The following is a 13,064-nucleotide window of genomic DNA, read 5'->3' on the forward strand; positions in this document are numbered from 1 at the left end:
ATTCCAGGTCAGGGGCGCGTGCCTCAGTTGCAGGCTTGATCCCCGGCCCCAGTCCCTGATGGGGTGAGTTCTGGAGGCAACCGGTTGATGTACTAGCGTGTGTGTGTGTGTGTGTGTGTGTGTGTGTGTGTGTGTGTCTTTCCCCCTTCTCCCTCCCTAGTACTCTCTGAACATCAATGAAAAAAATATCCTCGGGTGAGGATTAAAAAAATAATTTAAAAAATTTAAAAATAATAAAAATAAAAAGGAAAGTAAATAGATGTGAAACAGTGTTTCAAATACTTTTCTCTAAAATAACACTGCTGGATTAGCTTTAGTCTGACCAAGCTAAGTAAAGAAAACACAGATATCCTGTGTTTCCTTCTCTTTAATGAGGATATGATGGATGCTTGGCGAGTTAATCTGCCCGGGCCGCTCAGGAAGTCCCGGCGACTCCACAGATAAGGCAGGTTGCCGCCACTGAGCAGAGCGTCTGTCTTTCAGAGACGGGAAGGTGGTTTTCATTCCTCTAGCACTGCCCGATCCATTCACCTCTCCAATTTCTTCCTCTCTTTAAACTTACACTTCTGAATCACTCCACACTGGTCAGGTGGCTTTGTCCCTTAAACACGATTGGGCCCCTCCCATCCCTGGCTGAGTGCCCTCCTTGCCTAGTGCATTATCCAAGGAAACAAGTGATTGTGCCCTCCCTCCCTCGCCCCCCCCCCCCGCCCCCGCCAGGTTCCTGGATGACCAAGGAGCACTGTTATCTGAGACACTGGAAGAGTTTAAATCTATTCTCAAAGGTTTGTAATTTTTCAGTAATACTTAGGGACTTTGCACAGGAAAATTCTATAGTGTGGATAATTGTGGTTTCTGGTGATTGTTTTGTTAAACTTCTAAATTGTTACTCTCTGAATTGGAAAAAAGGGCACAGAGAAATTCAGTATTTTTATCAACTAGGTTTCCACTATATACATTGTCATGGTGTTCCGTGGACAAGCATTGCTAAATTACCTGCAACTAAACCTAAAAACAACAAACTTTGTGAACAACCCTGCAAGACCCAGTATAGAAACAACAGAAAGGCAAGTACCTTATTTCTCGATGTTATTATCTGCTTAATGACCACTCGGTCTGCCAGCAGCAACACTTTTGTCACTGAAGAAAGGAGTAATCTCGCAGCCTTTATAACTCCTGTTTTGTCTGTAAAAATGGTGATCTGGCCACCAGATTCGGGGTGATGCAGGGTGCTTACATCTGTAAGTGCTGCAATCGTTTCTCCTAACAAGAAAGGCAAGGAAGAAATGGCAAATTGGGAATTAAACACACTGAAGTTAAAATCCAGATTTTTCTCCTATCTTGAAGGTATCACAATGCCCATCTCCATACCCTGACGGCACTTGAGTTTTTGTGGACACCCAGGGAGAGAAGACAAGGCTTTGGGCCCCAGTGAGAGGCACCCTCAGTGAAAAGGGGGCCTAGAAGAATCAGCCATAAGCAAAAGGAAACAATAGCGAGATCACCTGTTGGCCAGCAAAACTAAAGGAGAGCATCCCTCCTGAGAATTCAGTCCACGGCCGACCCTCACTCAGGCTTGCTGTTTGAACTGAGACTTCCTATGATACCAGCCGGAGCCATTCTGCCAAGTGAACTCCCAACCCTCTAGAAAAAGTTCTTCACTGCTGCTATCAAAAACTTTATATATATTTTTTCTTTTTAAAAAAACCTTTTGACCTTTTTATTTTTTTAAAAATATATTTTATTGATTTTTTACAGAGTGGAAGGGAGAGGGATAGAGAGTTAGAAACATCGATCAGATCAGCTGCCTCCTGCACACCCCCTACTGGGGATGTGCCCGCAACCAAAGTACATGCCCTGACCGGAATCGAACCTGGAACCTTTCAGTCTGCAAGCCGACGCTCTATCCACTGAGCCAAACCGGCTTCGGCCCTTTCGACCTTTAATAGCAATGATCAATCTATAAAACAATACAAATATTTGTTCTACTCAAAAATGAAACCAGTGTGTAATTGTTTCTAAACCTTACTTTTAACAAGATTAGAAAAATTAACTTTTGCCCTGGCCAGGTGGCTCAGTTGGTTGGAGTGTCATCCCATACACCAAAGGGTTGTGGGTTCAATCCCTGGCTGGGACACGTATGGGAGGCAACCAATCAATGTTTCTCTTTCTTTCTCCCTTCCTCTCTGTCTAAAAATCAATAAAAACATATCCTTGGGTGAGTATTAAAAAAAAAAAAACCAAAACACTTAATTACCTTGTAATGTTCTAGGTAATCTTTTAAATCCTAAATAAACCTGAGTGTATAATAGATTGATTTTCTCACAAATTCACTCTTTGTCAATAACGTTACATACACCCACCATGTACCAGCCTATGTGCTCAGGATCCTGAGTAAAAGTGTGACATAATGAAAGTCAAGGTTAGGCCTAGTGGAAACATATAAAATACACCTGAAAGGAAAGACTTAAAGTCAGGCTACTATTTCAATTGTGGGTGTAAAGCAGTAAGGATCTTACTGGGATGGAAGCCATGGGAATTTATTTAAAAAAAGGATGATTTGGCCCTGGCCAGGTGGCTCAGTCGGTTGGAGTATTGTCCCTCATACCAAAAAGGTTGCAAGTTTGATTCTAGATCAGGGCACATACCTAGGTTTTGCGTTTGATCCCTGGTCGGGGCGTGTACAGGAGGCAAATGATTAATGTTTCTCTCTCACATTGATTTTCTCTCTCTCTCTCTCCCACCCACTTCATCTCTAAAATCAATAATCAAATCCTCAGGTGAGGATTAAAAAAAAAGATTTGGGAGATAATGATAAAATAAAATATAAAATTAGTACCTGAACAGTTGATAAGGAAAGGAAAGTGAAAAATAAAAATAGCTTCAAGGTTTCAAACCTAAGTTACTTAAAATCAGAAGGGCATGGGAAGGGAGAGGATAAATTTAGTGTCAGACAACAGGAATTGGAAGTGACACAGGAAAGCCCAAATGAACGCCACTTCATATGGATGCTGAAATACCATGGCAACCGCTGAAGCTCTGCTAATAGGTGAAGTCTGTGATCGCCAAGCCCCCAGTGATGCCCACCTCCTGGGATTTACATCCTTGAGTTTGTCCCTCCCACGTCATACGAGGTTTAGTATGGCAGTTTGATGGTATGTGATTTCCAACGTTGAGTTATTAGGCATCGAGGTAGCCGTTTTGGTGTTCTCTCTCTGGTCAATGGTCGAGAAAGACGTGAAGCCTACCAACGGCCTTGAGAAGGAGTTCGACTGCAGGCCCTGCAGCGCAGTCCACCCTCAGATCACTGCAGGCTCAGCCCACACGGTGAGTGCAACCACAGGAGACACAGACCCAGAGCCAGCCGGTGAGCCCCTCCCCGGTGCCTGGCCCTCGGAAAAGATGGGAGGTAATAAACGTTTGCAGTTTAAGTTGCTAAGTTTGGGGTAATTAGTTACACAGCCATAGGGAACTATTACAAAGTTTTATGTAGCCAAAAACACAGAGAAAAGCATTTAGCATTAAAGCTAATACACACCGAAAGGGGCAGGAGAAAAAGTGTAAGTTTGCGTTCTAACAGCAAGAGCTGAAAGGACGAAAACGTTTCCTCTGGCCCTCTGGAAAATGTTACTTTTCCCTGTAGCTCTCAATCACCGAAAACATGACACATGAGCCTGCACATATGGCATTATTTAACCTTTCTGACTAAACCCCTGGCATTGAACTTAAAGTACGTGCGTTGGTCGCATTTGGCCTGCTCCACCAAAAGGTTCAGTGCTCCCTGAACATTATGAAGTCTTTCCAAGTGTAGACTGTTCAGAAATCAGTTCCCTGAAAAAGCCACAGAGCTTTCTTACAGCTTCATGGTTGTCATCTCTAACTTATGTGTAACTAGCTAGTGTTGCATCTATTCTCCACCTCGTGAAGGCTACAAATCCAAGTCACCCGGGACCTCCCTCTCCTGTCATCCACAACCGACTTCTAGCTATGAACTGCGCTGGGGGGTGTTTTGTGCGTTCTTCCTGCTCTTTACATCGCCCGGACCCTGCCTTGCTGCAGCCTGGTTTACTGTAAACCCTTCCCTGCCTCAGTCTCCACTCTCTCAGCCCTCCTTTGTTCATTCCCTCCATACTACCAGAAGTTTTATAACACAAAACAACAAGTCTTTCATCTGGCTCAAAATTCCTCCGATGACCATCTGCGGAATAATACCCGCAGTCAGTCATGCAACATACAGAACCATGGCTGACCTGGCTGGCCTCTCCATGTTTACTTGGCCTTATCTCCCCGACTCCCTCCCCCCCATGGTGACTCTCCAAATCACCCACTCCCCCCTCAGGGTTGCCCGTGGAAGTAAACAGCACCATCATTTACCCAGCTGTTCATACTCCACACCTAGACTCTTCTTCCCATCACATCCCACCACTAAACTGTCAGAAAATCCTGTGTGTCACCTTGACGATATAACCAAATGCAACCTCTTTTCACCACCTCAAAGGCTACCACCTGGTCTAAGTCACCACCATCTATCACCTGAACCGCTGCAACAGCCTCTCAACTGGTCTCTCTGATTTCACCTCTGACCGCCTAAAACCCATTCTCCAAACGGGAGCCAGCAGTCATCCTTTTAAAATATAAATGACATCAGATCACCACCCTACACAAAACCTTCTACTAGCTCCCCTATTACACTTACAACACAACCCAAGGTTCTTACCTTTGCCTAGAAGGCCAGACCTGGTTTTATTCCTCTTTTCCCCAGGTACCCACATAGCTGGGCACTCTCTGCTCCAATGTTACTTCCTTAGAGGGATCTCTTGACCCCCCAACCCCCATCTCAGTAGATCTCAACTGGGGACATTTGAGGATGTCTGTAGACATTCTGGGTTGTCACAATGGGGACTGAGGGGACCGACTAGCAGCTAATAGGTAGAAGCTAGGGATTCTGCTAAACAGTCGACAATGGAGAGTTACTACCCCCAACAAAGGATTATCAACAACCAATTATCCAGCTCAAAATGTCAATGGCATCTACCCTCTCTAAAATGAAATTCCATTGGTTTCTTAATCCTTCCTGTGCTTTGTCACTTTCTTCATGATAACTATCACTAACCGACATTATGTACCTATTGATTCATTTGTTTATGGTCTGGACAGAGGTATGTCTCCCTTACTATACCAGAATCCGAGTTCCATGAAGGCAGATTTTTTACTGTGCATGGCTAGATACCTATGGCCTAGAAAAATGCCTGGCATATAGCCAGCATGCAGTAGACACTAAAAGAGCTCTGGCTGGTGTGGCTCTTCGTTGGGCCTTGTTCCATGCACCAAAAGGTTGCTGATTCAATTCCAGGTCAGGGCACATGCCTGGGTTGTGGGCTTGGTCCCCAGTGGGGAGCATGCAGGAGGCAGCTGGGCAATGTTTCACTCTCATATCAATGTTTCTCTCTCTCTCCCTCTACCTCTCTCTTTAAAGAATAAAAAAAATTAATAATAAAACGTATTTATTAAAAGAATAAATGGATAAATGATACTTTCAGTTCTAGGACTTGAGCCAAGAGAAGTTCTGTAGACCTAGAAGCCAATCCTGTCCTTCTATGTCCCAGGCACCTGTAATCATTGGGCTAAATCACAGTGCACATCTTTACTCAAAATGAGACAATAATTTATCATCATATCCAAAGCAGTACAACTGGTATCAACACACTTCAGTATCAACATCCACATACCTGCTTGTTTAGCTTCAATACAGGCAATAGTTATTTCTTCTTTCAAATCCCAGTTTTCATTGGCTATAGCTTCCCCTACTTTAACAAATCTTCCAACTGCCAAGTTGACGGCTTGTCCTACACGCTGGATTGCTTGCAGAGTTTTATCAGACTTTTTGGTATTATCTTTGTGATTAATAAGTGTGGTAATCTAAAAATAAAAGACAAAAGCAACTTGTTTAAATTTTATTGCAATCACTTTTTTTTAAAGCTATATCATAAAGGCCAAGTACATTAATCCTGGCATCCTGGATAACCTAACAGACCAAATTCATAGTTTAATGCTTCAACCCAGAGGGAACCAGGAAGCATCCTGCATCTCTCCTCAGGACAATGCTCCCATTGATAACAATTCCAAGTTTATGAGAGGGCAGATAGCTGGGGCATGCAGTTCCAGAAGCCCTCCAGGTATTTCAACAAATCTTCGAGACAGGAGATAAATAAGAGAGGCTAGATCATTACATTCAAAGAATTCACAGAAAATCAAAGCACTTTAGGTCTAGTTTCTTTTGCTATGACTTGAGCTACTATGAGTAGAAACCATTTTTATTATTATTTACTGATTTTCAAGAGAGAGGAAAGGGAGAGGAAGGAGAGAGAGAGGAAAAGAGAGAGAGAGAGAGATCTATTTGTTGCTCCACCCATTCATGCATTCATTAGCTGATTCCTGTAAGTGCCCTGACCAGGGATCGAACCTACAACCTTGATTGTATCAGGACGACACTCTAACCAACTGAGCTGCCCAGCCAGGGCTAGAGACAGCATCTTCACCTTGCATTCCACTCTACTGCCTCACACAAGTTCAGAACTTGCACAAAATGGTGTCATACATGTTTACTGAATTCAATAGACACTGAGAACAACCATTATAATCTATGTTTTATGCTTCCCTGAGTTTTGTTGTAGCTCAAAGTAAATGAAATACCAAGAGTCTGAACACTTGGTTCCAGGCCCTGAAATAAAATACAAAAGGTGACAAGTTAAGCTGGTTGAAACAAAGATAAATCTTCAAAATGTCTTATAAAATTAGCACGTGAACTTTGCTGACATATAAAAATATTTAAAGAGTGTTACATAAAATATAGATCCTAAATAGTAGATGGCCATGGAACATAACTTTGAAGTGATTTCTATAAATATATCAACAAAGACCAAATGGAGAATTAAGAAAACAGGAAGGGAATCACTGTCTGGGCAATAATTATGTGCCAAGCACGTTCTATGTTATGGTATTAATAGTTTAGAATCAGGAAGGCCTGGGTGTGAGCCTTGGATCTGTCCTGACTAGCTACATGACCTAGGGAAATGTATTTAATCTCTTTAAATGTCCTCATCTATAATACTGTTTTTCAAATTTTAAATACTTCCCAGATGCCAGGCCCTGAGGATGCATCAGTAAATAAGACCATTACAATCCTGCCTCTGTCTGGTTAACTATCTAGTAGAATAACAATAATCTCTATATATAAAAAAGTAATATGCAAATCGACCAAACGGCAGAACAACCACAATGACCACTCAACCAGTCACTATGAGGTGCACTGACCACCTTGGCCAGCAGGCTCTGATCACCTGATGGCAAATGGGGAACCAGGGGTGGGTAGTGGCGGGGGGTGGGGCCTGCTGCCGGCAGCCAGGGAAGATGGCCCTGATCACAGGCCAGGCCTAGGGACTGTACTCATGCACGAATTTTGTGTGCCAGGCCTCTAGTTCAATTATATAAACTATATTTGTTGCACACCTATCATATGCCAAATAAAATTCTAAGCAATGATGAAACAGCAATGAACAAGAAAGGCCCATGCTTTCATGGAGCTTACATTCTAATGTCAGGGGACACAATAATCACATAACTAGGTAAACAAAAAATTTTAAATATAAATGCTATGCAAATATTAAAATAGGAAAATGTGATAGAAAGTATGTGTAGCTGAAAGTAATTTCTCTTCCTTCATGAGAAAATGATATTTAAGCTGAAATGTAAATGACATCAAGTAGCCAGGCTGGCCAACATCAGGGAAAAAGTATTCTAGGGAAAAGAAATCATTGTTTTAAAAAAGAGGGGGTCACCTAAGGAATGAGGTAAGGCCAGAAGTGGTTAAGGAACGGTGCGCCAGAGGGCAAGTATAAGACTGATATCCAACTGGTAGGCAGAGACCAGCTATGAAGGCTACGAGTTGGAGTAGAGTTTGTATTTTCTTGTAAGTGCGATAGAAGCAGGAAAGTGATAGACTCTCTAGTGGTTTTGATGTGCGTCCATAGAGTCTTTGACATTTCACCTTTCAAGAACTAGAGCCTCATTCCTCTCTCCCTAAGCATGGGCTGCACTTGGAATAAAGCAGGACAACATGCTACTTTTGAGGACGGGTCATAATGATACTCCAGTTCCCGTCTCACTCCCGCTCTGAGATTATTCACTTTAGGGGAGCCAGTTGCCCTGTCGTGAAGACATCAAAGTTTTAGAGTTTTCAATGTACAGTTCTTTCACCTCCTTGGTTAAGTCTACTCTTAAGTATTTTATTGTCTTTGATGCTATTTTAAATAGAATGGTTTTCTTTATTTCTTTTTCAGAGATTTTATTGTTAGCATATAAAAACAACTGATTTCTTTCAACAATAAATATTTGTAAAATAAAATAAATAAAAGGAAAAGAAATAAAAACAACTGATTTCTGTATATTGATTTTTAAAAATTAAATTTATTGAGGTAACATTGGTTAATAACATTATATAAACTTCAGGTATATAACATTATACTTTGATGTCTGTATACTATATTGCATGCTCACTATCAAAAGTCTAGTTTCTTTCTATTACCTTAGAAACCAAGAAGAATCTTAAAGCAAGGGATGACAGGCAACCTTTATTTTCTATTTTATTTTATTTTATTTTTTAAATATATTTTATTGATTTTTTTACAGAGAGGAAGAGAGAGGGATAGAGAGTTAAAAACATCGATGAGAGAGAAACATCGATCAGCTGCCTCTTGCACACCCCCTACTGGGGATGTGCCCGCAACCAGGGTACATGCCCTTGACCGGAATCGAACCTGGGACCCTTGAGTCCGCATGCCGACGCTCTATCCACTGAGCCAAACCGGTTTTGGCCAAAATTTTATTTTTATTAATAGTTGACTGTATGCTGACTTTTTTTATCCTGCAATTTTGTTGAATTTGTTTATTAGTTCTAACAGTATTTTGGTGGAGTCTTTAGGATTTTCTATATATAAGCTCATGTCACCTGCAAATAGAGACAATTTTACTTCTTCCTTTCCTATTAGAATGCCTTTTATTCTTTTTGTTGTTGCTGTTAATCCTCACCTGAGTATATTTTCCCATTGATTTTTAGAGAGACTGGAAGGGAGGGCGAGAGACAGAAACATCAATGTGAGAGAGACACATCACAAAGATTGATTGCCTCCTGCACATGCCCCAACTAGGGTCAGGGATCTAGCCTGCAACCAAGGTACATACCCTTGACTAGAATCAAGCCTCGGACCCTTCAGTCTGTGGGCTGACGCTCTATCCACTGAACCAAACCAGCTAGGGCCTTTTATTCATTTTTATTGCCTGATTGTTCTAGCTAAGACTTCCAATACTATTCTGAATAGGTGAAGTGAGAATGGGCATCTTTGTCTTATTCCTGATCTTAGAGGAAAATCTTTCAACTTTTCACTATTATATTGAGATATGGTCCTGCTATACCCAATTTGTTGAGCATTTTCATCATGAAAAAATGTTAAATTGTGTCAAATGCTTTCTATGCATATATTGAGATGATCATATGATTTTTTCCCTTTTGTTCTGTTAATGTGGTATATCACATTTATTGATTTGCATTTGTTGAACCATCCTTGCATTGCAGAGAGGAATCCCTCTTGATACTACCCTATAATGCTTCAAAAAAATCCCAATGAAGCAGGTATTAACAAATGAAGAAATTGGACATCATGAAGAGTAAAGAAATTGGACATCAAGGAGACATTCTGACCCCAGACATTCTGACTCCAGAGCCTCACCTCTTAACCATTTAGCCATAATGCCTTATCTGCCTTATGATGTTGATAAGAGGATTAAATGAAATGATCCACATATTGTGTTTAACAAAGTACCAAGTTTATGGCAAACACTCAATGTATATTATAATTAGCTCTCTTATTTAATTGTCAGGCATTATTAAAGATAAGCAAACGGAGGCTGAGTGAAGTATTGGCTCACACAGCTAAAAGCGGCCTAGTTTAGAATGTGAACCCAAGTTTGCCTGACACCAAAGCCCACCCAGTACTCTCCTTTGGTGGAGGTTTTCAATCTTCCTGATATTTTTTTTTTTTTTTTTTTGAGGGTGGCAGAACACTGTCTTCAAAATAAAATATTACCTAAAGCCATTAGGTTATCATGTCAAAGAGGAGTTGCTATGGGTGAATTTTGCGGGTGACTGTGGGCCATGCTGCTGGGAAGCAGGGAGACAAATAGGAATCCTTTAGCATCAGCTTAGTTTTTCTCCACATCGGATAGACCAGGGAACTCTGCAGACCACCTGGAGTACCCAGGGCTTGATCACCATTGATTATTCCAAACAACCACCTGGGAACAGACTCAGTTTGTCAAACCCTTCATTTACATAAAGCTTTAAACTTTCAATCATAAAGAAAAGATCCTGCAATTAGGCTAAAATATCAACTCTTGTTCAGTTCTGAAACACACACACTTTGATTTCACTACAAGCATCCTCCCGGGTGCATGATTAGGTGTGGTTGGCTGTCTTCCTCTTACTCCAAGCAGAATAGAAAATGTTACAGCCCAAATAGAGGCATGCCTTTAAAAGTGACAGAGGAGCCGAGTCCATTTATAAAATTCCTTACTAAGAGGTCTACTTATATCCTAGAATAATGACCAAACTTTTAAAAAGGGAGGTTCAAAAATTATTCATGTTGTTTAAAAAAAAAAAAAGGGAAAATTAGAAAAGCCTAAATAAATAAAAATCACTCATAATTCCACTATCCCATGAGCATTTTGGCATAATTCTTTCAGTCTTGTTTTATACATATACATATACACATTTAAACACACAGTTTTACAAAATTCAGATCAAACTTCAATTTCCTCATCGTACAAAAAAATAAAAATAGGTAACCTGTAACATTAAGCACAACAGTAGCAAGCACTATTTGATGTGCTTTACATGTGTTGATCCATTGAATGGTTATATCTCTATGAGGTAGATATTCTTACCACCCGCATTTTGCAGATAAAGAACCTAAAATTTGAAGAGGATAAGTATTTGCCCAAGGTCACAATAAGTTGCCTACACTCTTAATCACTACACTTGCTCTTTCCTCCAGGATTGTCTTGAGGATCAAGGGAAAGACAGCTGATGAGAGTGCCTTGTAAATTATATAATGCACCAAAAAATATCTTAGCTACTGTTCTGCAAAATAGGAGGCATCTTATATTGGGAGTCACAACCTGGAGCTGCCCTGACACTAACCTAGAGAATGCCTGGTTAAGCCGGAAAAGAGGGCAGAGAAGGGATCCCTGGGGAAGAAAGAGAATCTGATACAATGAAGAACTCTGCTGTGGAATAAGAGAGTAAGAACCAGGGCTTACTTGATACCTTCTAACCAACAGTGTCAAGAAGGACCCATCTCTAACAAAGCATAAACTTGCACGAGAGCCCGATCTCTGGTGTCACCTTGCCTGGGTTTGAATTCTGGCTCTGCCATGTGGCAAGTCATCTAACCTTTCTATGACTCAGTGTTCTCACCTGTGAAAACAGGAATACTATGAGCACCCATCTCACCAGGTCATTGTGGGGAATACACTAGTAAATGTAAAACAGTACAACACCTCGTGACTGTTGGGTATGATGCTGTTTACACTTCTAGAATCTCAGGTTTGTGATGTTATTTTTATTTCCTAGAGTAATTAACAATAATCTCTTGAGTGAAATCGATTTTCTTCGTTTATTTACTGATTTTGTGGGGAGGCAAGAAAGCGGAGACCAGGAAGAAAAAAGAAAAAAAAAAAAAGGCAGTAGCCAATACTTAAAAAAGAACAAAGTCTTAATTCCCTGGGACCTGAAGAATAAGAAAGCCAGCCCAGGGCAGAGAACTTTGTCTCTGGGTTTAACTCCTGGGCCTCATCCTAAACCTGACAAGCTCAGGGGAAGCCTGCATGGCGGGCCTTACCTACAAACCCAGTGACGGAAAGTAAACACACAGGGTGGTCTGAACGTAAAATTCCTAACTAATAGCGGTCACGGTGGGTAGTCACGTGTAGCATTCCTAAGGTACGTTATCTAAGATGCGCAAAGACAAGAGATAAAGAAACTGTCTCTTGTCTTTGCGCATCTAAGATAACATACCTCTGGAATGTCAGAAAATCTCTTCCGGACCCTCGAAGGCACAGCACAGGCACCAAGCACAGACCACATTGTTATCCTGTGGCCCACGTAATCTTCTGCGCTGTGTTCTGTCCTGTACCCGCCACTGTACAAGAAGTATGTGTCTCTGTTTTGCTTTTTTATCTAATCTCAGATTCCCTACTTTGCTTTCTCCCACCTCCCTAATCTACAACCTGTGGATTTCATGTAACCCTCACCCCGCTTGGGTCTCCTTTGATTCTTTATCTAAGAAAAGGGTAATATGCAAATTAACCATCACTCCGTCACAAAGATGGCAGCGCCCATAGCCACAAGATGGTGGCGCCCAGTCCCCTCAGCCCAGCGGAGTACCCCAGTCCTGGGGGGGCGGCCTCTGGGTCTCTGGGGGAGGAGGGTGCGCCCGGCCCGGAGAGGAGACAGTGGGCCCGCCTCCCACGGAATCGGCGTGGCTCCCTCCTGGCTCCCATGGAAGCGGTGGGCGGCCTGCTGCTCGCAATATCACGCGATGGGCTACTAGTGTATAAAATAAGCTGCAAAACTGCCATCCTCCAGAGCATTTCCTCAATCTGTTGAGGTTTGGCTTCCTGGCAATTGCCGTCACTTTGACTCAAATAAACTCCTATGAGTCTTTACTTAAGGTCGGACATTCTTCCCTCGACACTCATCAGTAAATGCTTAAAATCATTAGACATAAAAATCAGCTAATTGACTATAGAAACCACTATGAAAGAAAATACACCAAATCATGGGAGATGCTTTAAGAGTAAGAAAAAGGGGCAATTATGCTTACTTTATACACCACTGCAGTGTTTGAATTTTGTGTGTTTTATCTTTGCAATTAAAAACACACATATATTCACATACACAAATCAGCAAAGAGGGCCCCTTATGTACCCTGGTTATCTCCAGCTTAGTG

At 41.6% G+C, this 13,064-nt stretch overlaps 1 protein-coding gene across 2 annotated transcripts in view; it reads right to left on the bottom strand.

Moving 5' to 3' along the window:
* The window catches only part of CTNNAL1 (catenin alpha like 1), a 57,109-nt gene that overhangs the window by 38,760 nt on the left and 5,285 nt on the right, over positions 1 to 13,064 (bottom strand). For both annotated transcript variants that reach the window (XM_008141820.3, XM_054727382.1), the window contains exons 2-3: positions 5,730 to 5,919; positions 1,076 to 1,263 (exon numbers count right to left, since the gene is read on the bottom strand). In XM_008141820.3, coding sequence (XP_008140042.2) covers positions 1,076 to 1,263; positions 5,730 to 5,919 — 378 coding nt within the window. The remainder of the gene's footprint in view (positions 1 to 1,075; positions 1,264 to 5,729; positions 5,920 to 13,064) is intronic.

Source organism: Eptesicus fuscus, chromosome 15 (genome assembly GCF_027574615.1).
Source record: "Eptesicus fuscus isolate TK198812 chromosome 15, DD_ASM_mEF_20220401, whole genome shotgun sequence".
In the NCBI taxonomy this organism is placed as follows: Eukaryota; Metazoa; Chordata; class Mammalia; order Chiroptera; family Vespertilionidae; genus Eptesicus; species Eptesicus fuscus.